The 26,855-nt window shown below is 39.6% G+C and overlaps 1 protein-coding gene across 2 annotated transcripts in view; it reads right to left on the minus strand.

Moving 5' to 3' along the window:
• Positions 1–1,027: 1,027 nt before the first annotated feature.
• The window catches only part of LOC122877899 (synaptosomal-associated protein 25-A-like), a 44,811-nt gene continuing 18,983 nt past the window's right edge, over positions 1,028–26,855 (minus strand). The window contains exons 3-8 of one of the 2 annotated variants that reach the window (XM_044200093.1): positions 25,682–25,723; positions 14,472–14,520; positions 7,879–7,996; positions 4,766–4,885; positions 3,461–3,605; positions 1,028–2,483 (exon numbers count right to left, since the gene is read on the minus strand). In XM_044200093.1, coding sequence (XP_044056028.1) covers positions 2,415–2,483; positions 3,461–3,605; positions 4,766–4,885; positions 7,879–7,996; positions 14,472–14,520; positions 25,682–25,723 — 543 coding nt within the window. In that variant the 3' untranslated portion in view covers positions 1,028–2,414. Of the gene's footprint in view, positions 2,484–3,460; positions 3,606–4,765; positions 4,886–7,878; positions 7,997–8,219; positions 8,338–14,471; positions 14,521–25,681; positions 25,724–26,855 lie in introns of both variants that reach the window. The other variant, XM_044200101.1, reaches the window with a different exon arrangement.

A 26,855-nucleotide genomic window follows, 5' to 3' on the forward strand; every position in this document is an offset into this window, starting at 1 on the left:
GTGTGTGTGTGTGTGTGTGTGTGTGTGTGTGTGTGTGTGTGTGTGTGTCAGTGTTCTTAGTGACGTGGTAAACTCTAATCCGCCTTAAGCCCAGGGCACCACAGTAGATGTCCATTAGTGTAATGTGCTGCTGCACATCTTTCCTTCTCTGTCTCTTTCTCTGTCGTGCCTTTTATTTTCCTTCCATGCTACACACTAGTGCTTTAAATATCTGTGTTGACATTGTATTTTCTTATAAAAATCTAGGTCACGTGACAGTGTGGAGTCCCCTAACAACTATGTGTCAGTGAAGGAAATTACTGTGTTGAGAAATCAGTCTCCTTGAAATGAGAAAATTCAACATGAGTAGAAAGAGGGTGATATTGGAGTACAGAAGTGATTTTCTGCACTGTAAAACCTCTGCATTTCTATTATTATTTATTTTGTCTAGGAAGATTTTACTCACATAATAAAAAAAAAGGGGTGTTTATCTTCTTTTCACCTGATTAATGTGCTAGAAGTGAAAAACTCTCATTCTGGTCACCATATTACATGTGTACAATGAGCACCAAGGACTCGAGGATAGTTGTGACATCTATAGTCAAGATTCTGGTTCTTGCATTTATCATTAGTTGCTTGTGTTTTTTTTAGGGATTTGAAGCTAAATCATTTTGGATAACAACATCAGCTAAATGCTCAAACTATCACAAGTGTGACTAACCTTAGGATGTTACTGAGTACATAAAAAAACAACTCACCTTTTAAGTTTAAAGACTTGAATTCTCATTGCCGTTCAAAATAGAATAACTCTGCTTGTGTCTGCATTGCCTTAATATAAGCTTATGCATGTCGTATGGTGAACCTTCTTATACAAAAACTACATTCAGTCCAGTTTTTCTCCCTAATTTCCTCTGTTTTTGGTGTGGGTGACCAAAGTGTGTCTAAACCAAGCTTGTCTTGGTTCTGACGCTCAATGTGGTGAGTTACACAGAATGTTATATTGACTCAAACCAGTATTGAAAGTCATAAAAATAGAAAGGAAGCTCAGTTTGGTTCTACAGTTATGATGGTTTTATTGGCATTTTCCAAGGTATTCATTTACAGTGATGGTCGCAGTCTGGAAAGGTAAAGAGGCATGAAACAAAAAGAGTGGCACTATTGCAGATAAATATGGCCCTCTCCTCTGTGTCGCCTACATATGTAGCATGCGGTTGCCATGTTAAGATATTTTTCCCTGGATAAATGAATTATTCAGTGTCTTCTAGCAGCGTATGGACATGCATAACACACTTAATGCGCTACTTGATGTTGCTAGGGTTGAATCATGGGTAAAGCAGTCTAGCCTGGTATGTGAAGAGGTTGATAACAGCTGAACTGATTGCTGTTGAACTCTTAACCTCTAGCAAAGCTCCATCTCCTTTCATTATCAGTCACAATGTTACCTATTATGGTTAATGCCCAATATTTTTCTGATGGTGAAAAAAAGAGTCCCATCAACAGTGCTGTTCAGACCACAAACAAATGCAAATATTTGCATATACGCTGAGCCTTATGATACAGTTTTTATTTATTATGACAAACCAATTGAATAGTCAACCCTTGCTTTTGAAAGGTCAGATTTAGCTCCCTGAGGAAAAGTTATACACTATACAATCAATAGCATCAAATTAGCGTTAACACAGCTCCATCAATAGAGTTGGTAAAATACTGTTGCACTAACAGTCAGGAACAAAAAGCTGTGTTTTCATCCAAATGGCTCAAATACTTAAATGAGTATCCGTTGTCTGCTGTGTTATTAAGATCTGAGTGGCTCCACATCTACATTAAATGACTTTGTATTTAAACAGTGGCCTTGGTTACAAGCTGTGAGGGCTGTATGTTCAATATATTCACGGCAAATCACTGTGGCCTTATCATGTAGCATCACAACATCTTAACTGTTAAATACAAAGTGTCTTACATGGACAACACCAGAATACTGACATGAGGGAAGGACATCTTGGAGCAAGGTGTACATACAGTTTATATTACACACAGACTTAAAAAAAAAAAAAAAAAGTGTGATGAAGAAAACAGGACAAATGATCTAAATCAATGAAGCCATTTAAGAAGCACTATGTACAGTGTGGAGAGAGTTTGAGTGGGCGATGTGTAACAGAACTATTATTTCTTAACAAAATCAAAAAAACGACAACACAGGACAACATTGACAATAAGGGGAGGGAAGGGATGGGCATGATTGAGAGGGGGGCAGAGGAATGTATGTTATGTGTATGTGTGCAAACCTCTACAAGTATCACAGTAAAAGCATGATTTTGCAGCGCCTGCTGTTGAGCATAGGAAGTGGGCGCTGGGCGTTGGTGTTGGGGGCTGGGTTTGGTTGGTGTTTAGGGTGATTGGGGTTACACAGGGATGAAAGCACTTTTCGCTGCAGTTTAGCCACTGCCCAACATCTTTGTAGCACGCTGGTTGGCCTCGTCAATCCTGGTCTTGTTGGAATCAGCCTGAAAGAGAAAAGCACTGGCTGTTACACAGCTCAGCTAGCAGTCGGTTAGAAAGTGTGGTAAAACCAACGGTAAAGGGTGGGGATGCGTTACTTTAAAGGAAAATCTTGGTTTATTTCAACCTTGTGTATTATATGCAGGGTGATTATGTCAGCCGGCGAGTTGACCCAAATGTAGATCCCTATGCAGTCAGCCATAATGGCTGTTTCAGGTGGCTTCTTTCCGCGTTTACTCACAGTCAGACTCAGAGACAAGTGTATAAAATGATGCATGTAAAAATCATGTTTATTCGGAAGGCTGTAGGAGGCTTGCGCAGCTTTGCCCCCATATACATGTATGTTGTTTTGTGCGAGTCCTTGTTTCCCGAATCTGTTAGCACATTTATGGGAAATACGCCAGGTTGAAATAAACCGGAATTATCCTTTTTATGAAGACACACGTACTGAACTAATGGACAAAGTGCACAATTGGGATGTTTCACACCCAGATTTTCACCCAGATTTTGTCCATGTGAATCAGATTTCCTCCATTAGGCTACTGTGTCAAACCTAAATCTGCTCAAAATCAGCACAGCTGCATCCGCTGTTACACAGCCTAATGCTGAGCATGTAATCCATGCTAAATATTAGCTAAATACTCTATAGATTAGCTACCATTTTTTTCTGCATTTGTTTCCTTTCAAGTACTTACTTTACCCACAGTTCTGACATTACATTGTTAAACTCCAAATTTCTTTAAGTGTATAAATCTAACCATGTTCTGGTTGCCCCCATAGCTTTCCATACCTTCCCCCAGCATTAATACAAATAGGCCTATAACAACTAACAACTGATTAGTAACAAGTGAAACTGACTTGTTTCCATTTAGAATGGTGAAGAGGCAGCTACATCAAAGTCATGCAATTCTCTAGAAATAACGCACCCTCCCCCACCAATTACAATCCGATATTCTCCATGGCAGTGCTCATTGTACAGTACCTTCTCCATGATCCTATCGACCTGGCGGTTCTGGGTGTCGATCTCCTGGCCCATGTCCAGGGCCATGTGACGCAGATTGCCAATGATCCCTCCCACCTGCTCCAGGTTCTCATCCATCTCATTCTCTCTGGCATCATCTGTTACCCTGGAACACACAGGAGGAGGAAGTGGGGCTAGTTATTGGCCAAAGATTATGTGGTAGCTACTGTTGTGATCTATTACATTGTGCTGGAAAGCACAAGCCTCACAAAACGGTATGGTGGGGTACAGTACAGCACACTACGAGTAGATACAATATGTTTTAAATGAATTCATGAACAAATAAATCACAATGTCCTTGGAATTCAAATATTAGGACATTTAAGGATAAAATAACAAGGCGCACTGGTTACTGGTTTAAATGTATCTATCTACCACATGGCCTGCTTTATCTCATACATGCTATGGGCTGTCTGAAGATTCAGTACCATGGACAGCACTTTACATCAATCTGTGAGAGTCCCGTTTTTCAAGGAACTGAAAAACCTCAGCAGGACGAAGAAACCCTGATAATTCACTAGGATCCATGAGGCTTGAATCATAGGTCATAGTATTACTCAGTGATTCCCAACCAGAGGGTCGGGACCCCTCCAGTGGGTCACAAGATAGATCTGTGTCGCAAGAGGATTAAAACGAAGCTCTGCTACACAAATTTGAATTCATTTTTGTTGCCTCTAATCGCTGCTTTTTTTTTTTTGGTGGATAGTTTTACCTCTTCAGGTTATAACAGGTTCAGGTTAACATTTATTCTAATGACACAGTTTAGAGGTGAAAACTTTCACCTTGTAGACTTCTGACACCAGTGATGGCGTCACTGCTTCATTTTAAGGGGTCACAAGCGATTTGTGTCCAAATTTGTTGCTCCAATTGTGGTTATGTTTTTCTAAATATGAAACGAATATATTGCCCTGACTACTTATTGCTGCAGACTGAACAGAATGTGTCCTGGTTCTTCTGCACAGCCCTTCAATCTCTAAGCCTCTAAACATCACAGTAAATTGAGATAAAATTTCATTGAAAATGGGCAGCCTATACCAGGATAAGTCTTACATATTTTTTTATAATTATGGATGTAAACAGTATATATGTGCAAACACACACACACACACACACACACACACACACACACACACAACCATACACAAGCACTTATGCAGACACACAGAAACAAGCAAGCATGCCAGCTACACACACAGAGGGGCACACGCAGACCAACACCTACACACACACACACACACACACACACACATACGCGCACACACTTACCTGCGGATGAAGCCCCCACTGATGGCCATCTGTTCACGTTCGTCCACCACTCGAGCCCCCGGCTGGCTGTTCACCACTCCATCCTGGTTCCCTCCCCAGGCCTGGCCCCCGCCCTTAATCCTACCACACACACATTTCAGTCAGAGCCAGTGTAACTGTTGTAGTGTGTGCTTGTGTGTGTGTGTGTGTGTGTCTGTATAGATGTATTTGTATGTGTATATTTATGTGTATGCACTTGTTTGTGAATGTAATCAAGACCAGGCGTACTGTGGATGTGAGTGTGAACGTGTATATGTGTGTATCTATGTAAGTGCATGTTTTCTAGCAGTTTACTATTAAAATGTATACATGAATAAATGTTTAGAATGCATTGTGTGATATGGTGTCAAGCCAATTAGCCTACTAAAAGCAACATGCCAGCCACGTATGATAAACTTACATACATGCATTTGCAATCTGTTAGTGAATAATTGATCGTGCCGATCAATTGAGCACAATCTGAGCACAATTAGCTCGCATGTGGCTTGTGTTAGAAAGTAATAAAGGTCCTTTTAAAGACTCAGAAAACCATCTCCCACAAGCACATACAGAAGAGCACAAACACAGAACATCATAACCAGACAGAGGAGAAACAAACACACACAAACATTTAAACGTGCAGATTGAGAGGACATGCAAGGCAGAAACATAGTACACAATGTTTGACGTGGGAAGGGAAAACACGAAAAGAGGAACAGGATCTATTAAAAAAAAAAAAGTTGAACAGTTAGATCCGTTGTGGAAAACCAATCAAAAAAACAAGTGAACAGTGATCATTTTGAAAGTGAGACTAAGCGATACAGCAGCTGTGATCAGCCCTTCATTTCATCTGGATGGATAAATCTGTAGGATGATACACTGTATACAGCCAAATAGGCAAATGTAATTCTTAGCATTTGTTTTATTATGCTTAGAGCACCTGCTGAGTGGAGGTCACCACTGAGGACAGCACAATGAACACAGTTTAGGCTATTTAAAAGTTTTATTTGTTCACTTTTCAGTGAAAGACAACTACTGTAAGCACCATTCTTGTCTTGAGGTGGCAAACCAAGCCCGTCAGGTGCTCCAGACAGTTTATAACAACAAGCAAGAATTATTTTTTCTTATGCTATTTGACCCCGGGCTCCCATATAAAGAGTCTAGATCAGATGATACACATGACATAACCACAGGATTACATAACAAGTGGTTCATGATAGGGAGGACCAAAGAGCTATAGAATAGACAAGATCTGAACCCAAAACAATCACACATGGAAGCATGACCAAAATGGACCAAATGAAGGCAGCAAACTCCTAATATACCTTCATACAGAAAACAAGAAGTTCAATCCTAAATCACATAGTGACTATTTAAAAATAAATAAAAATAAAAACTGACAGAAACTCCTACAAAATTATGGCTGTGATGCAAATAAAGCAGATTAGTTACATGTGCTAGTGTCAAGATCCTGTTCAGCCCTGTTTTGGAGAAAAGAATCGTCTGTTGTTAAAATGTCTACTGATGTATTAAATCTCCAGAATGGATATATAAAAATCGTGGTAGTACACACTGAAGGCAAAGAAAAATAAATAGTAAAGTTTATCGTTCTAGGTCAGATCTAATGCAGAAAATCAAGGTTTTTTGGTTCTGCTAAAGCCTTTCCTCAAGAAGACAAAAAACATTTCTACACTAATACCTGACTTGAGATAAAGTGTATTACATGTACTGCATTTGGTAAATCATCAAGGTATCACTTAATTCATTCCCAGAAGAATATCTGAGAAACATCTTGCTGCAAACCCAACACAAAATAACCAATATAGACATTTAATATTTGTCAGCCACTTGTGTTTTCTATAGCTCTGAGATAGACAACTGTATACAGTACATGTATTGGTCCCAGAGTATAGTATGCTCAGACATGACTCGGTGGCTATAGTTTGGCTGTTGAGGGCCAGAGAACAGATCACACAGGAGTTTGGCAAAACTGACATTGGGAATCCATCCACCTTCATATCAAAGCAATCAAAGTACAAACATAGGATTTAAGAGCTTTAATATTAAAATGATAGCACCCGATGTTCAGTGTGCTCAGAAAACAAGTTAGCCTCACTCTTGTATGATATTTCATTATGTAGGATTGTCCTGAGGGAAGAGAGGCAGGGGCCAATAGAGGCATCCTATAGGTACAACTTGTAAGCTGAGGGTCATATGCCAAAGTTAGACATTTTAATATTGATATAGCATACACTCAAGGATAAATAAGTTGATCATCGCATCTAAGAACTCTTTGTGTCAAACTATTCTTTTATGGTAGGTTTCTGACCTGACTGACTCATCAGATTGTTTAGCTGCAAGTATCAGCTGTGCAATATACTGTACTGCAATGTCTTGTAGTTGATTATGATTATGATGACAGTTTTTTCTGAAAATATATCAGGTGAAAACTATGATACAGTCTTGTATGAAAGTTGTCATTTCTTTTAATGTATTCAAGAGCCCCGTGTACTCAATTAATTCATGCAAAAACATGTGAAACACCAACATTAATAGTTTTCCAAAATGGCAGAAAAATGGATACAATTCAAATTAGTAATTTAGTAGAGAAGGCAACTAGTTGATTTATTCTTTGGTTGGACTTTGTACACACCATGATGCACCATGCTGCAGGGTGTTAGGGTGGGGTCTTGGGTGGGGTTTAGGGGGGTGTTGGGTGCCTTAGCCCAGATCCCTGTTGATGCTGCTACCTGCTGGAAGAGAATCTCTCATCCGATGTGGAATGAAGGGCTTTTGAGGACAACAGCCACGGAGGCTGGAGAGCGAATAAAGTGGCATCCGACCTGTTGTGCAGATGTGTGTGTTGTTCATGCATGCACACAATCGTTCACTTTATCTCAGTCTTAATAAGCAAACACACCCACACATGCATGCAGTGCTGGTGCCTGTTCAGAGGGTGTGTTGTTGTGGCTATGGGCCTAACTGGTCACACCACAGTTCACCATGCTCTATACACCAGAAGCAGGCAGATGGATAGAGAGGCAGGAAGGCAGGCACTGAAACACATGTAGTCAGGCAACACAGGCAGCACCTACTTGTTACAGGGACATGAACAAAGACCACAGAACTGTCCTAGATTGTTCAAATTCTTTTCTGCATCCTTCATGTCCTTATTGATTTGGTCCATCCCCTCCTCGATGCGCTCCAGTTGTTCTGATTACCAACACATTGTAATTTTCCCCAGCAAAAGAACGAAAGCACATGAGAAGAGAAGAGGGGAGGAAGAAGTCGCGGGTGGAAGGAAGGGAGGGGAGTAGAGAGGAGAAACAAAGGAGAAGAGACAAAAAAAGACATTGACTGTGACAAGAGAGACATCAGACATCACCACCACCAGCACTGGACAGGCAAGAGCTCAGGGCTCCTGGCTGGTACCTACTTTTTAATACATGGGCATATCAGACCACAGCATTGTCCTATATCTTTTAAATCTTTCTCCGCCTCCTTCAGGTCTGCGTTCACCTTGTTCATGCCCTCTTCCACACGATCAAGTTGTTCTGGTGAGGACAAAGGCACGAGAGTAGTGAAATAAATTTGACTGGTTTGTTTTTCGAGGGGTTGGCGCTCTACGCTACAGTGCAAGAGGCAAAATGTTTTGGCTAGATGCAGAAGGCAAAGCAGGCAACAAGCATTAAGAGTTGCTGGGTATTTCTTTTTGACACAGGGACATAGATTTTTTTCCTTGGACTCTACACGGTTCCAACAGCCGTTGTTTCCTACCTCCATCCAGTAAGTATTTCATCTGAGTGGCAGTGGCAATAACCTGCATCAGTAGCAGTATGCTTCATCCAAAGCTGCATATGAAGATGTTTATTCTGCACACTTTGACTGTCTGAACTACTGCACGTTAATGGGAGCAGGGGTAGACGACAGAGAGACAGAGTGAAAGAGACTGATAGGAAAATGTGATTGGCAGAGTACTTAAAAGCAAATGAATGAATGAGCAACAAATCAATTAACAAATCATGAAATGAATGTGATGAAAAACATCATTCAGGCACATGAAGTCGCCAATGCTTCCTTACTCAGATGGTCACAGAGCTATAAAAAGCACTGATTCAAGGTCGGTTCCTCTCTATGGCTGGTTAATGGTTTTACGACAGGATAGCAGTAGCCTCAGTGGAAAGGGGGTATTTTGTCTATGAGGAACAACTCCTTAGGTTTGAGTAGTCACATTGTAGTGCAGAGGACACATATGATCATATAACAAGATCTCAAGATCTATAGAAACGAGTGCTAAATGGAACAAACTTTTCAAAAAGAAGAAGAGACGGATATTAAAAGCTAAGGAGAGAGGATCAGGAGAAATTTCAAGATGAATTTGCAGCTAACTGTAAGGTAGAAATCTACTATGTGTAAGTGGAGTTTACCAACAAATTGCTACACACGGCAACTAAATGGCCTCCAACAGTATTCCCAGGCAAAGTGAGGGATTGAGTAGAGGAGGAACATGAGAGAGAGAGAGAGAGAGAGGTATTGTTTTTATCTCCTCAGCCAAGCCAGACTTAACAACCTGCCTCCTCCCCTCATCTGAGGATTATAGTGTGAAGGCCTCTCCTCCCCTCCCATAGTCAGTCACAGCTTTAACCAATTGGAAAGCAGAATGATATAAATCAATGAGAAATAAGTAAGTAAGTCCTTTTCACAGCAGACATTTTGACTTGTCGTAGTAGGATAAGCACAGGTGTTACTATAAACATTAATGATGGCTCTGTTCTATTCACGTGTCCCAGTAAGCCATGACAGTGTGACAGGCACAATATCACGACTCCGAAACTGAAGCAGCTAAATGGAATTTATTGATTTTATTATTTACACCTGTGATTTTCTTACAGTGACATGTCAAAATGTCTATGTCATATTATTTTTATATTTCCATTTTTTAAACACACAGGTGATAAAAATCAGTGAAATGAAGGAACCTGCTGTCCCTAAAGGTGGGAGAAAGCTAAAGATGACAGTATTGAGAAAACTGAAAACACAACCTGCAGCTTAAATCAATTCAGTTTTAAATTCTGGGTCAATTCTGGATGAATTAAAATCGTTAAACCATTAAAAATGGAAAAATTGCAATCTCCAGTTATCATTTTAAGGCGATTAACATTTATCATTACGAAAAATTCAGCCACACTACATTTTCAACCTGTAGGAGCTACAATCAAACCAATGTTTTGTGCTCGGAGCTAAAATGTTGCGAGTTGCTTCTGGCGTGGGCTCACTGAGGCTGAGCTGCAATTCATCAGCCCTGACTGAGGCGTAATACAGGTCAACATGCATGTAACAGCCAAGCAGGGAGGGACTCATTAGCTGCAGTGAGACCTCCGCCACATCATGGCAAGAAATGACAAATCTCCTCCTATATATGACCTACGATTGTGTGTGTGTGTGCGTGCATGTGTGTAAAGGGCGGAGGATTAGTTACACCCCAGTTTACAGCTCAAGACTGTGTTAATTACTACAGGCATGACAAGCTATTACTTACTAGTCTTTTTTTTCTTTCATGGCAATATAAGAGGGAATTCTTGATGTAAATAACATGGCAAATATGTCAGAGCCTCCAACAGCTGAGGCTTGTGTAGTTCAGTAGTCATTGTAAACGAGAAGGAGGAGTAGAACGAATGAAGACAAGAAAAAGCGTCATCATTATTGCAAAGTGATCTCCAGGCAAAGGAACAGCTGAAGAAAAACGTAGAGGTCAGGAGAGAAAAGTGAAGGGAATGAGAGCAGAGGCTGGTGGGAAAGAAGAGAAGGAGCATGAAACAGAGAAAAGAAGAGAAGAAGAGGAAGACAGAAAGAGAGACAGACAGAACAGGGATCAGGTTAAGAGGACATTAGCTGAGAGGCAGAGGTAATTTAAATCTGTGAATTGATTGCTGTCCTGTGCTAACAGCAGTGAGCTGTGCACTGTGGCAGCCGTTACTCTGGAGAGAAGAAGACAGAGAGAGGGGAAACAGGCTATCTGTTCCTTTGACAGGCCAATTAGGCTGCTCTTTCACGCATGGAGCTGAGCGCAAACTAATCGCAGGTTTTATGGGGGGGGGGTTGCCGACCCAGGGCCCACACACACCAAGGGGCCCCATAAGGAGCCCATAAGATCATACCCTATTTTTCTTTTCTTTGTATCATAAATGTAATTTTACTGTTTTTTTACTGATTTAAAACACTCACTACTGTATTCACTAATGGTGAATTCTTAATGGTGGATCAAGTTAGAATTTGGGCAGAACTGAAGAGGATGTGGAGGAATATGTAAGGGATAATGTACAGCGAGCCGGTCATTATTGTGAAATTAACCCCGACAGGGTGATGCAGGACTCGAAGCAGAGGGGTCTAGAATCAACCTGAAGGGGTTAATTTCGCAATAATGACTGGCCCGCTGTACATTATCCTGCTTATTACATGGATACTTACTAAAGAAATCAATAATTTGACACCAAATATTGATTTCATTGATTTAAAAATGATTTTAAAACGATTTTTTCTTTCTGCAAATTGATATGATTGGACTCCAGAGTCTATGATCAGAACTGCATCCATAGCAACAGTCTGTTATTCATAGCAGCGGTCTGCTCTTGAGAAATAACAGACTGTAGAATGCTGTAATTGACCAATCAGAATCGAGTATTCAACAAAGCCGTGTAATAAGAGAAAGATAGTGTATGTGTTTGTCTTTACCACTGAAACTGATCATTCTTTCCCCTCAGAGAAAGGATAATGGTCAAGTGTATCTATTACCAGCTGACCTCTGACCTGTCAGTCAGTCAGTCCGGGGTCCTGGAAGTGAATTTGCGAATCCTACTATGGCGAAGTCATGACCCACCCTCCGCTGCCTCTGATTGGCTTAGCCTGATGATGTTTCTCACATAGCCCTTGCTGAAAGAACAGAAAGTTTTGCTGTTCTGTTGTCTTTGGCAAATTAGTTTGAAATTGTTAAGCTGTAATAATTTCTTCTAAAAGTTTATTATTATTAGCTCAAAATTGTAACAGTAACATGATCCAGTGTAGGCCACTGCAAAGGGGAGAACACACTAACTGTAGTGTTTTTATTAGTTAGTACCCCTCCACTCAAAAATGTGTTCTGACTTTACTGTCTTGTATCTGTGCAAAGTTTGTCACTAGAGAAGTGTTTTCACATTCCTCTACTGACGGGGAAGATGTCTGTACACTTTCCTATAATCTGAGATTCAAACGGACTCCAGGCAAGCTAGATTTGGGACGTCACAAATTCAAAACCCAATCGCAATGCCACCGGCAAAGAAGCCTGAAACCTCCAGCGCAGAACGGACTTGTCAGTACAGAGTGGGAGAGTTTGCGCTAAGTTAGCATGGTGTAAAGTTTTGACAGCAAACATAGTAGAGCTTCCTTCAACTATCTACTAACAATACATAATAACAATGTCAACACACTGTAACATTGTAGCAGATATTATTGTATGTTTCACAACCACTAACGCTGTGTCAGCCACTGGCAGTTACAAGCTAACAAGCTAACAAACAGCATAAACAAATAAAAGATGCTAACTACACTTACAATCCTGATACGTCTGCTAGTTGCTGATTTTGGTGCACAACAGACTCCTCATCTGGGTCTGACTGAGGCTCAAACATCTATGGCTGAATCTCTCCGATGTTTCCTCTAGCCATCTTGACACGCACCGCTCTCTCACCATGGATGTATGTCTCTCACCCACATCCATGCTCTCACCTGCACTGGTCAACCTAACACCGGTCAACCTAACACACAGCAGTGGAGTAGAGTCCCTTCCAGAGTTTTTTACTTTTTATGTGGGATAACCATGTTAAACAAAATATTAATCATAGCAGAGTATTTTGTCACACTTTAAATGTTTTTCGAGGGGAACTTAATAGATCAGTCATATGGTATGATATATTCTTTGTCTGTACTATTTTTTATCCTTTTTGATTCATGCCAGTTAATTCTGCATCCTCCTTGTGGTTGGTGCATGTTTTCTATTGAATCTGTTGTAACCTGTTGTATTTAAACAAGCAATGTTTTTAATGTTGGTGTTTTTGTACTGGAAGGGGTGTCAGGGTTTTTATGGACTTTAATGCATATTTATTTTAACTTGTGCATTATTGTAGGTTCTAATTGTTAACTGCCTGTTTTGTGTTGTTTATACGGCTCATGCTATGCACTCACTCATTCATGAATAAATATTTTTGTATGTTCATAACCATAAGCGTCCGTCTGGTTCATTTGACTGAACATTAGCAAGGTCTGATGAATCAATAGCAGTCCTTGATCCTTGAAAGGGGAGCGCTAGTGTTATTGTTATGTTGATCCATGGCTTACTACTATTTCACTGAATAAACACTGTTTATTCTATTCAAGGCAAGGCATTAAATTACAGCAAGGGTGACACTGTGATTGGATTGATAGCTGCCTTCCCATCTCTTTCATCCACCAAAGTGGCTGGCGCATCTCAGTGGCCTAAACTTTCACTGGATCTTAACAATTTCAAGCTAATAAAAAACTTCAGGTTAATGTTTTTTCTCACCCTCCGCAACTAGGTTGCTACCTATTCTGTGAACAAATGGACTGCATTTAGAAGAAATTATTACGGCTTAACAATTTCAAGCAACAAAAGACAGCAGAACAGCAAAAACTTCCAGTTCTTTCAGCAACGGCTGCAAAGAGAAATGTCGTCGTCACACTATGCCAATCAAAGGCAGAGTAGGGCGGGTCATGCCCTCGCCATAATAGAAAATTTGCATCTTATGCATTTGTTTTAAAGTGGTATATGTCCTTGTTCTACTGCTTAAAAGTACTTAACATATAGCTAAAATAAAATCAGTTAGATTAACTAAATGTACACAGATTTGTCTGACAAATACAGTATGCACAGATGCGTAGTAATAGGGAGGCAAAGCAGAAGGCTAGCTCAACAGTCACATCCAGTACAATCATTTTAGCAACTTCAGCTCAGGTGACTTTGAAGGACTTGGCAGAAGCTCAGAAATAAATAAACTGTGCTTCTGCTTTAGTAATTATAAAACCATAAAGGTCATTTTCCTCTGGGATGTAAATTTGATTGGGACTCTGAGGCGCCGTACATGCCATAATACATTCTGGACCTCTTGCATACATACATTCTCATTTCATAAACATATATTTTCACTCTCACATTAATTTATTAATGTCTGAAGAAAATATATGCAAGTAAGAGAAGAATGTATGCATGTGTGAGAGAGAGTACAGTGGAAACGGAAGGCAGCTCATTTATCGACCTTGAGCTTCTCAGCCAATCACAGCGCGATAAATGAGCTGCCATCCATTTCCACTCCTCTTTCCGTTTCCACTATACTCTCTCTCACACATGCATACATTTTCTTCTTACATACATATATTATATATAATATAAAATGTATACATTGACTGCATGTGCATGGGAGCAAATGTATGAATGTGTGAGTGAAAATATATAAATATGAGAGTGAAATTGTGGCTTGTACGGCCCTTCATACTACAGTGTTATACTGGACGTACTGCTGATGACGACTCTGCCGTTATACAGCATGAATTAGCTGCAAGACAGAATCGGTAGAGCAGATTAAAGGTAAAGACAGGTGTAAGAGAGATAGTGTTTAGTGTTCTCTCCCTATTGACTTACCTCCCTGCTCATCCAACATGACCAGAGTCCTGATGCCAGCATCTTTACTCTAACAGACAGACAGAGAGAGAGAGACGAAAAAAGAAAGAGAAGAAGAGAAGTTGGGAGAAAGTGGAATGTGACAGATCAGTGAAGGTCAACAGAGTAGAACAGAGCAGAGCTAAAAGAACAGCAGAGGTGGGTCAAATTACAATTTGAAATCACTTTTTTTTACTGTGACTGATCTTGTCTGGCACAACTGGCTTGACTTTAAAAGGAATATTTTTGTAATATATTTTGGGAAATACACTTTTTCACATTCTTTCCAAACATTGGACACAAGAATGATACTGCTCTCATATCAGTGTGCTAAATATGCAGTTTGAGCAAGGGGGCCGTTAGTTTAGGTTAGCATAAAGACTGGAAACGGGGGGATCAGGTAGCTTGGCTCTGTCCAAAGGTAACAAAATCCACCCACCAGCACCTCTAAAGTTAAAATGTAAAATGGCAACTTGCCCTTTTTCGGGCTTTGGTTTTTTGTATGGATGAAAAAGAGTGAGAGAGAGAGAGAGATCGTGTTAATTCGTGAACTATCAAGGTACTGGTTTGCAGATATTTTTTTTTTTTTACTGTTGGAAGGAGCAAACAGTAAAAGTGTGTTTACCCCTGTTTCCAGTCTTTATGCTAAGCTAAGCTAACCACCAGCTGGCTCTAGCTCCATATTTAATGAAATGCAAATTTTCCAGCAACTCAAACTATTCCTTTAATCCAAAACAGTCAACAAAGAAATGGGAGGATTTCATTTATTATATGTGATCCACGAAAGTGGAGCAAAGTCATGGACATAAAACACTACAGAGGAAATAAACACTGCTCATCATGATAATCTTATCGCAAAAATATATTTAGATGGAGAATGGCCACATACCATATGCCACTTTTGTGTCCTAAGTAACCTACATTAGGAGCTTTACTTGCTCACAATAAGTTAAAGTGTGAAAATCAATGAAACGTAAAAACCAAAAAACACAACCACGATCTGCACAGTGTCAGTGGTATATGAAGGGTGGGTAAACCAGATGGGGCCAGGGTCAGGAGACCCTTTAAGACTGCCCGTCAAGTTTATTTCTACAGATGCATGTCTCATATAGAGAGAGACTTACATCCAATTTATCAACATGGCATAAAAGAAAATTGCAAACCTCCTAAAACCTTAGAGAAGATAAGAAAAACTCAAAATGCCACAAATATATTCATGGATGATTCTGCACAGATTCCTGGGATAAACTCGTCCACCAAATGGCATGTGCTATATCTGTTATGTTCACTGGGCTGGTACCAGAGATTTGTTGACAAAGCTCCAGTAATGTAACATTCTGATTTGGCTTACAGAGTTGGCACACTCTCAAACACACAAGCACACACAAAATATGAACATTCATGCGGACTCATACGCTGTTATTTCTCTGTGCATGCATGCGCTGGGTTTCATCACATAATAACACACTTCAGTGAGCACACAATAACCACATTAACTGCCGTGCACACAACAAAACAACAGCTTTGTGCTCTCCATGAGCCAGAGGCTTCCTCTGACAGATATTAAAGACCAAAGGCTGTTCAGTTCATGCATCAGCTATTTTGGATCAAAGTGTGCTCTGACCTTCTTGGAGCCGTGATAAATAGAGACCAGTGCTGGAGGCTAGTTAGACATGCCACTGATATTAGTATCAATCAAACCGACGGCGAAAGAGATCTGCCAGTGGTCATGGATCTATATCAGCGTGAAGTTAAATTGTTGTTGATCAATGAGCCTTCAGAAAGTTTAAAAAAGCTAAAAATCGAGTTAGAGGGTCAAAAGCGATTTATTTCCATAAGCGTTGTAGACAAATAAACGATAATTAAATAATCCTCAGCACGGAAACTTCAGCAGAGCTAATGTTTGCAGATACATGTGCTTAAACCCAGTTGAAGAACTGCTTGTTTACCTACTAGGAACCATGGGAAATCGCAGACATGGGAGGGAAGTCGTGGCTCCTGAACTACAGGACAGGATATCTGACCACGCCAACTGGCACAGTCTGATGTGATGACATCACATCTTTCTGTATGGCTAGTAAAATGCGCACACACATGCACACAGATTATCAGGTCTTTATTAACACTTTGCTGTGACACAGTGAGTCACACAGTCTCCAGTTAGAACCTGATGAATTTTTAGCAGTTTCTCCCAAAATAATTTTCTGCCCAGGAACTGAACATGGAAGATGGTGACAACTTTTCACGAGATTAATAGAGATTTTACTCATCTTTCTTTCTTTGTTTTTCATTTCTGTGGTTAGCAGCAGTACTAGTGTAAAGCAGTCCTTTTTAAAAATGTTTTAAAGCACATTTAGTTGACTAATATGATAGGATGCAATGTTGTCTTTAATGTTTTTCTTCAATTGTGTTCTGCCCCAAAACCTACATTGTCTTAAAGACTGAAGGTGGTGTCTGTATCAGTTACAATCCTTAAAGTAAACACAATCATTGTCACTTGCCCTGCAATGACATTAAGAAAAGTTAAAGGCAATACAGGCAGGAGATAGAAAGAACAACGGAGTAAGAAAAAAGAGAGCAAGACAAATAAAGACAGCAAGAGGTCTGTTGACATTAAGACAGAGCCTGATATAGATTTTTTAGTGAGATATCCACCCTGCTGTCTCCTCGAATCTCTTCCAATTCAGTCACTGTGGAGACGACTGCACCAGAGTGACCCACATGGCCACCTTCTGCCCTGCTACTGGTCAACCAGTACCTGAGGTCATATCAGGTTCACACAAATCTACTGGACTGGTTGACTGATTAAAGATGTCCATGTACATTATGCAATTTCTGGCAAACTGTTTAAACACAGCAGATAATGGCAATGCAAGGTGATGTTTATTTCAGTTGGTCAATTTTTCTTCATTAGGCTATCCAAAATGCACTGTCTCTAGAAATATTTTATGAAGCATTTTGAGCATTTTAATGTCACTAGATGATGGGTTAGGAGAGGGTGTTTTATTTATTATTTTTCTTTTGTATTTTATTCTTTGTTTTATATATATATATATATATAAAACAATATATATATTTATATATATACATATATATATGTATATATATGTATATATATGTATATATGTATATATGTATATATATATGTATATATGTATATATATGTATATATGTATATATGTATATATGTATATATATATGTATATATGTATATATATGTATATATGTATATATATGTATATATATATGTTGTTTTTTATATTTTTAGTTATTACTTTATATATATATGTTCAAAGAAAATGAAAAAGAGCGTATTGCAATCTAATTGCATGTAAATTTGTATGGATATATGTGCTCATGTATATGTATACTGTATATGTCAACATGCTCAAATAAAAAACATTTGACAACAACAAAGTCAATAACACAGTATCAGTTCACATACTAGAAACCCAGATAAACATTTACGCATATTATGCATTTATGGTTAATTTATTTTCATTAGCTTGAAAGGTAATTAGCTTCATTAGTTTTTATTAGCTTAAAATGTCAAAATAGTTTTCCTACGCTTATTTGCTTTCTTGCACATGAGAGTGGTATCAATCTTCTCATCTAATTCTCAGCAAGACAGCAAATAAGCGTATTTCCCAAAATGAAAGGATCTAGTGATTTCTTCTCACAGAGAATAAGCAGTTGCCTTGGGTCTAGAGTAGCACTATACAACAACAAAATATCTGTCATTAAAAGTCTCCCAGTCTAAATCTCAGCTGTCTAAAAAACAGCTGAAAAACAAGTGCAAATCCACAATACCGTATGATTTTTCTGTTTTAAGACTCAAATGGTGGTTTAAATGACTTACAAAGGTCTATATTTTTCTCACAGAGGCAACAGTGTAGTGGTGTCTAGTCATATAACAGCCTGCATGAATGTAACATGACATCCATCTTGTGTAATGTATTCTTTGACTTCAGGCCTGACGCTGCTCATCAAACCACATCTTCTGTTTCTCTGCTCCAGAGGCGTTGGATTTGGACTTTCATTCCTTCACAGACTCTCTACCTCTCTGTTTATCTTTCACTCTCTCCTCATCGCATTCCTCGTCCCTCTTATGTTCACCTCTGTCTTACTTTCTTTTTTTCATTTCCATCTCTCTCACCCGCTTTCTTCACATTTCATTCTGAGCCACCAAGTAGTTTCTCATTTCTGTTCCCTGCAGGCCTGGTGTGAAGATAACAGTTTTCATAAGAACTTCACTATCTCTGGATCTTTCTTGATAAACCCTTTTCAGAAAAATGAATCAAATGTGTTCCACAACAAAGTTCATTCATTTTCAATAAGACAATTCACTACACCACATCTCTCCATTGCCGGTACACTTTAGGTACTGTACATGGGAATTATGCTGCTTATCCATTGATTTTGCATGTATGACTAAAACTGTTTGCTGTTTTTTAATGTAAATAGTTCATCAGTAAATAAAAAAAATCAATGAAAATGTAGGTTTTAATACTAGAAATGGTAACCGTGCCTGACCAGCTTAAGGCAGCTAGTGCAAAATATATACAGTACTTTTCAGTTATTTATATGCCATTTAAAAATGTGATGAATTCAAATTGATAGCATATATTTAGAACAAATTATTTTGAAAGATAATTGGCTCTTTAAATACTTACTAATACTTCAAAGAATAGATAGATATTTTGGGAAATACGCTTATTCGCTTTCTTGGTAAGAGTTTGATGAGAAGTTCAATACCACTCTGGTAATATGAAGCTACAGCCAGAAGCTGGTTGGCTTAGCTCAGCATAAAAACTGGAAATAGGGGGAAAATGCTAGCCTGGCTCTGTCAAGGTAACAAAATCTGGCTACCAGCAAGTCTATGAGGTAATTTTGTGGAGTTTTGTCATCAGATTAAATAAATAAGATATAACATGTTAATTTGTGAGCTTTAGACGTGCTGGTAGATGGATTTTGTTACAATCGTACAGAGCCAGGCTAGCTGTTAAATTAAGCTAACTGTCTGCTGGCTCAAGCTACAGTAAATACTGTTGTATGCAAAAGTTTAGGAACCCCTGACAATTTCCATGATTTTCATTTATAAATATTTGGGTGTTTGGATCAGCAATCTCATTTTGATCTATCAAATAACTGAAAGACACAGTAATATTTCAGTAGTGAAATGAGATTTATTGGATTAACAGAAAATGTGCAATATGCATCAAAACGAAATTAGACAGGTGCATAAATTTGGGCACCCTTGTCATTTTGTTGATTTGAATACCTGTAACTACTTAGCACTGATTAATTGGAACACACAATTGGTTTGGTGAGCTCATTAAGCCTTGAACTTCATAGACAGGTGCATCCAATCATGAGAAAAGGTATTTAAGGTGGCCAATTGAAAGTTGTTGTTCTCTTTGACTCTCCTCTGAAGAGTGGCAACATGGGGGCCTCAAAACAACTCTCAAACGACCTGAAAAAAAAGATTGTTCTACATTATGGTTTAGGGGGAGGCTACAAAAAGTTATCGCAGAAATATAAGCTGTCAGTGTCCACTGTGAGGAACATAGCAAGGAAATGGAGGACCACAGGCACAGTTCTTGTTAAGGCCAGAAGTGGCAGGCCACATAAAATATTGGAGAGGCAAAGGCGAAGGATGGTGAGAACGGTCAAAAACAGCCCACAGACCACCTCCAAAGACCTACAACATCAACTTGCTGCAGATGGTGTCACTGTGCATCGTTCAACAATTCAGCGCACTTTGCACAAGGAGAAGCTGTATGGGAGAGTGATGCGAAAGAAGCCTTTTCTGCACACACGCCACAAACGGAGTCGCTTGAGGTATGCAAACACACATTTGGACAAGCCAGCTTCATTTTGGAATAAGGTGCTGTGGACTGATGAAACAAAGATTGAGTTATTTGGTCATAACAAGGGGCGTTATGCATGGCGGCAAAAGAACACAACGTTCCAAGAAAAACACTTGCTACCCACAGTAAAATTTGGTGGAGGTTCCATCATGCTGTGGGGTTGTGTGGCCAGTGCCGGTACTGGGAATCTGGTTAAAGTTGAGGGTCGCATGGATTCCACTCAATATCAGCAGATTCTTGAGAATAATGTTGAGGAATCAGTCACAAAGTTGAAGTTACGCCGGGGCTGGATATTTCAACAAGACAACGACCCAAAACACTGCTCAAAATCTACTCTGGCCTTTATGCAGAGGAACAAGTACAATGTTCTGGAATGGCCATCCCAGTCCCCAGACCTGAATATCATTGAACATCTGTGGGGTGATTTGAAGCGGGCTGTCCATGCTCGGCAACCATCAAACCTAACTGAACTGGAGATGTTTTGTAAGGAGGAATGGTCCAAAATACATTCATCCAGAATCCAGACACTCATTACAGGCTATAGGAAGCATCTAGAGGCTGTTATTTCTGCTAAAGGAGGCTCTACTAAATATTGATGTGATTTTTCTGTTGGGGTGCCCAAATTTATGCACCTGTCTAATTTTGTTTTGATGCATATTGCACATTTTCTGTTAATCCAATAAATCTCATTTCACTACTGAAATATTACTGTGTCCTTCAGTTATTTGATAGATCAAAATGAAATTGCTGATCCAAAGACCCAAATATTTATAAATGAAAATCATGGAAATTGTCAGGGGTTCCTAAACTTTTGCATACAACTGTATTTAGCGTGCAAACATGAGTGGTATCAATCTTCTCATCTAACTCTGCAAGAAAGTATATTTCCCAAAATATCATACTATTCCTTTATTGGATAAAATCTGAAGATTCTGTTAGACACACACGATAAAAAGAATGTTCTCGAGTGTTTTATGGCTTTTATACATCAGTTTTTACAGTAATACATGTGTACTGTACGTATATCCAAGGAAATGTACATAAGGAGACACACTCAGAGGTGGATTTTAAAATATTATAATAAAAACAACAATTATATTGTATTATAATATTCATACAGTAGAACGACAGTGCCAGTATCACTATCACCACTAAACTAAAAAAATAAATATCTTTTTAATGTTTGTTATGATAGTGTTTTCCAATTTTCACATTTGCATTTCATATAAACTGATTTCACTGTGTTGCACTCTAACGTAAGTTCATGCATTAAAATGAGAGTCCATGCATAATGATATTATGATTCATGTTCTGCACGGATTTTACAATTACATTTTGTCTATTAAGCTGATGAGTTCAACCAGAGCAACTTACTGAGTACAAAAGTAGAATAAGTTATAATTTCTGGATCAGAGAGTAAAGAGAGTAAGAGTCAGAGCTGCAGTGCAGTAACAGTGTGGGTGTGATCCTTAAAGGATCATGTAAGAGAAAAGTTCTAGAAGAGGAGAGAAGGCTTAAAGAGGGAAGGGTTGGATTAAGGCTACTTTAACCATCTTTTACTTTTTCTCGTGATTAAAACACTGTTATGTTATGGATGTAGAATTATCCTTGTGTAGCACTCACGATGGATTTTTTTTTTCACAACATAAACACATTACTGATAAAGTGTAGCTGTGCCATTAACCTTAATTCATTTTTTATAGTCTCAGTGTGCCACCAAAACAACAGGACAAAAACCAGACAGTCGCCACAGGGTTAGTCAGTTTAAGCTCTTCTGTTATTGTAAATGTGACACTCATTTACAGCCAGGCCTTTTCCCCCCACTTGGTTTCATTTAAGGATCCGTCAATCCTAATGTTATTGATATTATTATTTACAGTTAATGGTCAGACTAGCTAAAAACACTGGGCACCATCAGCAATTTACACTGAAAAATCATGTAATTACTTGTGACCTGCTGTAAAGATTACACGTCACAGTCGCCACTGCAGCTGCCTGCCATGTCAGCTGTCTGGAGGTGTTTTATGCTAAATGAGGGTAGAAAGCAAAACAACATAATCCCAAGTGTGTGGTAAGAGTGAAAGTGATTACCTCAACTTGGAGAAACACCATGCAGAGGAATTTGATGAAGTTGTTCAAGCAAACATTGTTGAAAGCAAGGAAAAGGCACAAAAAACCCAATGACCCAATTACTTTCTGTGGTTGAAAATATGGAGACAAATGCTTAAATAATCATCTTGAGCTTTGCTACAAGTTACCAAATTGACATCAAACAGCTGCCCTGAGTTTCTACACCCAAGTTACAGAGGTATCAAACCATCTAGTTTGTGTTTGGGTTTTCTCTCATAGCCTTCCTTTAATCAGGAATGAGTAATAAGCGGTAAAGGTAATAATCAGGGTATTGCTTCAGCTTCACAGAAGAAGCACAGGACAGCTTAAACTAAATGCCATCACTGTCCTTTCATATTTTTAGTACACTATCAGATCGGGACAGGCCTAAACAAGCAGGTATCACTGCACAGATCTCAGAGAGATCACCAGACGAGTGTGCTCCCTGCTCTGACTGCTCTCCACTTATTCAATTAGTGTAAGCACACTGAAAGCCCTTTTAACACAGAGGGCATGGAGTATTAGCACGTGCTCACAGTGTACTGGAACAAAAGGTGCACTGTATGGTCAGAAGCAGAATCCTGTTCATCACCAAATAATATTAAAAAATGTTTAAATTACAGACAGAGAGTCAGTAAATTAGGACAACTATAGACAAGACTGTTCTCTCTTCGAATTTCTAGGAACGCAAAGGCATTACGACCTCTCTGTTTTGTTGCCATTCTGCATGCAGGTCCCCTACTGGCAACATATGGAGTAATAAAAACTAATAAATAAAAGCCACTTTGCCACATGATTAGCTTTGACCTTCATTAGAATGCTAAAAATCAAGTGGAAAGAATATAACTCAAATAAACCGAGAGACAGTTTTATAATAGCTACTGTATTATTATATGAAGACGCACGTTGAGTGGTATCCATAATCCATGCTGCCTTATTGCTACATTGCAGTCTATATTGAGTCTATTTCTCTGAAGAGATGGATAAAGAGCATGTTCTCAGCCAGAGAGGAAAAGAAAAGCCAAAACATGACAGTCGCTGTTTGTCTCTGTGTCTTTCACTGGTTTCAACTCAGGAACCGCCGTCTGGAAGCATCACAAGGAAACACGCTCAGTACTAACAAACCACAGGGCATTTTCAAATCAGAGACTAACAGTTGAAACGAACAAATTGCATTCCCTTGGCATTATCTTCAAATAAGGTCAAATATTCAGCTACTGCCAGTGAAAATGCTTGTCTGTCGAGCAGGTCACTGTTTAGGTCAGCCTCAGGTCTCGCGCTGTCCCTCATGGCTTTGTCTCATTAAGACATGGTGACTGGTCCAGGGGTTTGAGCAGGGCCATGTCTCTGAAGCCAGTAGCAGCAACTAGAGGCCCCACACATGCTCACGGCAATCTAATGCCAGTAAAAAAAAAAAAAAAAGCTAAATCAGCTTGGAAATACTTAAAACTAACGTAGAAAAGGTTTCAGTTTCGGCTCCCATCCGGAAGTCATTCACAATTGAGAATGACCTCCGGATGGGAGCCGAAACGTCTTGATTCTAAAAACAGTGTCCAGATGACTACGACTGAAACCTTTTCTACGATAGAACACTCCTGGACGAATGAGGGACTACACCGTCTACTTAAAACTAACTTAACGCTAGCTTTTCCTGTCATGCTGATACAGTGTCCTGCCTCACATACCTGACCAACTAAGGGTAAGAAACAAGCTACAGTTCAGCAGCCCTGCATGTGAGCCTGGAAGAAGCAAGTTGTCTCCAGACACGGTGGCAGTCAAAACTGCTGTCTCTGGATCCACACGAACCAATGAAACAGGCACTGATTTTGAAGGCAAAAGATATGAAGAACCTCTTGGCCTATAGGAGAGCATCACATGGAGCAAGGTCCTCTTTTATAAAACAGAGCACATGAACTCTTCACCACGTCTCTGCAGAGTTCTTCCCCAATTCAGAACATCTTTTTAAGTGGCAAAGTTATACAATATAACAATATAGGGAGGAAACTTTTTTAACAGGTTACAATGGAAAAAAAGGTGTACTGGATCCATGCTTCAGCTTTTTGGACTTAAAGATTTAAACCATAACAATGTAAACATTATGTTAAATACATGTTCAACATTTCTTGTTATGCAATAAATTAATATAATAGCAATATAATGATATATAATTCAATATCATCTGGGATTTGATTATCATGATATAAACATATATCCTTTTCCAGGTCTCTAAGGCTGGGTTACAGTACAGTTCAATAAAATGACCAGGCCCAACTAGTTGTTTGGTTAACATATTCACATTAGAAATGATCTCAGCAGTGTTTCCTAAGGCACCAGTAGTGCTGCCCCCATATGATATCACTGTTTATCAATATATAGGTACATTATTTGTTTTAAAATATCATAATATTTGAGTTTGTCAGTATAACTCAGTGCGAATTCCCTAGCTGGATAGTTTTTTTAAGTGAATTTCAAGCAAATGAAATATATTGATGTCAAATGTCATACACTGCGATGTAAGATTTTATCCAGACTGCCCACTCCATGTGTAGCCATGTGTGCTGCCATCTTATAGGCCTGTTCCCCTGCCTGTGAAATGTTTGCTTCATGGGATTGAGGACGTGTTTAACATTCCCCTGTTGGTGCCATTACTGTTTGAAGACCCATATTTGTTGATATGTTAACTCAAGTTCAATGTGCTTCCGACAGTTTGCTGATCTTAGTCTACTCTGAGAGTTGTTTGGGTAGGATGAAGCACAATAAACCTTCGTTCATTCACACGTTTCCCTGCTGATTAAAGTTTGTATTTCACCTTTCAGATAATTGTTACGGAATCAACGGAGACTGTTCGCTCAATTAAGTCCCTCCTCTTTGATAGTGTTGAGGTTGAAGATGCAGACTGATAGTTTAATATACAGAGTGCTAAAGAATTGATCCATGAGCTGAGTGACCAGGTGAATCCAAGTGGAACCAAAAATGTACCTCAAACATAAAGTTGAAGTAAAGTTGAGGGGTGAAGTTAGACCATGTACTGAGAAAAAAAACCCCTCTCTCTATATTGTCTACAGCCAGCCTGGGCTCCATCTTTATTTTTTAGCCCGAGACAGGTATTGGTAAATGTCAACAAATCGTTATTTGTGTAATCGCATGAGCAGGCCTATTCCCTCTCTGTTGTGGCTGGTCATGTGATGTGTGTCACTGGATCTCTGGACTCACCTCCTCGACCAGAGCCAGCATACGCCGAGTGCTCTCCAGAGACTGCAGGGAGAGAAAGAGAGAGCAAATGATTAGCTGGGAGTCCACAAGAGAGCGCATACAGACATACAGCACCCCCTCCTCCATCTTCCTAGGAGAGTACCACTCCCCCTCAACTGGCTCTCAGCCTAACGGCCTTCTCCAGACTGACGACCCCCCCTCCTCCCCCGTCTGTAACCTCTGCTGTGTGCCTGACTGCTGACCAGGTGAGACGACAGCTGATGAAACTCCACTCAAACAAGGCTGCAGGCCCCTATGGCGTTTGGGCACCATGAGACAAGCACTTTGTCTCATGGTGTGAGTGGAACCATCTGCAGCTCAATGCGACAAAGTCTAAGGAGTTGGTTGTAGATCTACGAAGGGCCAAGGCACCAGTGACCCCAGTTTCCATCCAGGGGGGTCAGTGTGGACATTGTAGAGGATTACAGTACCTGGGAGTACACATGGACAATAAACTGGACTGGGCTAAGAACACTCAAGCACTTTACAGGAAGGGCCAGAGCCGCCTCTATTTTCTGAGGAGGTTGAGGTCCTTCAACATCTGCCGGACAATGCTGAGGATGTTTTATGAGTCTGTGGTGGCCAGTGCTATCCTGTATGCTGTTGCATGCTGGGGCAGCAGGCTGAGGGTAGCGGATGCTAACAGGCTCAACAAACTGATCCGTAAGGCCAGTGACACTGTGGGGGTGGAGCTGGACTCTCTGTCGGTGGTGTCAGAGAGGAGGATGCTGGCCAAACTTCATGCCATCTTGGACAGTGTCTCCCACCCACTCCATGACGTGCTGGTCAAACAAAGGAGCACCTTCAGCGAAAGACTCATCCACCCAAAATTCACCACAGAGCGCCACAGGAAGTCATTCCTGCCTGTGGCCCCAAACTCTTTAACTCCTCCCTCTAACATCACTGCAATACTTGAAATATTGTGCAATATTCTCTGTTTAATACTCCGGTGCAATATACTCTGTTTTCAGTTTAATTTATTGATATTTATTCATACTTATATTACTGCTGTGCAATATCCACCGTCTCATAATTATCTTAATAAGCTACACTTAACTTGACAGTACTCATTATTGCACTATTACTTATTACTTATATTTTTACATTGTATTATACTGTGCATACTATCAACCTC

This window comes from Siniperca chuatsi, linkage group LG1 (assembly GCF_020085105.1).
Source record: "Siniperca chuatsi isolate FFG_IHB_CAS linkage group LG1, ASM2008510v1, whole genome shotgun sequence".
Taxonomy (NCBI): domain Eukaryota; kingdom Metazoa; phylum Chordata; class Actinopteri; order Centrarchiformes; family Sinipercidae; genus Siniperca; species Siniperca chuatsi.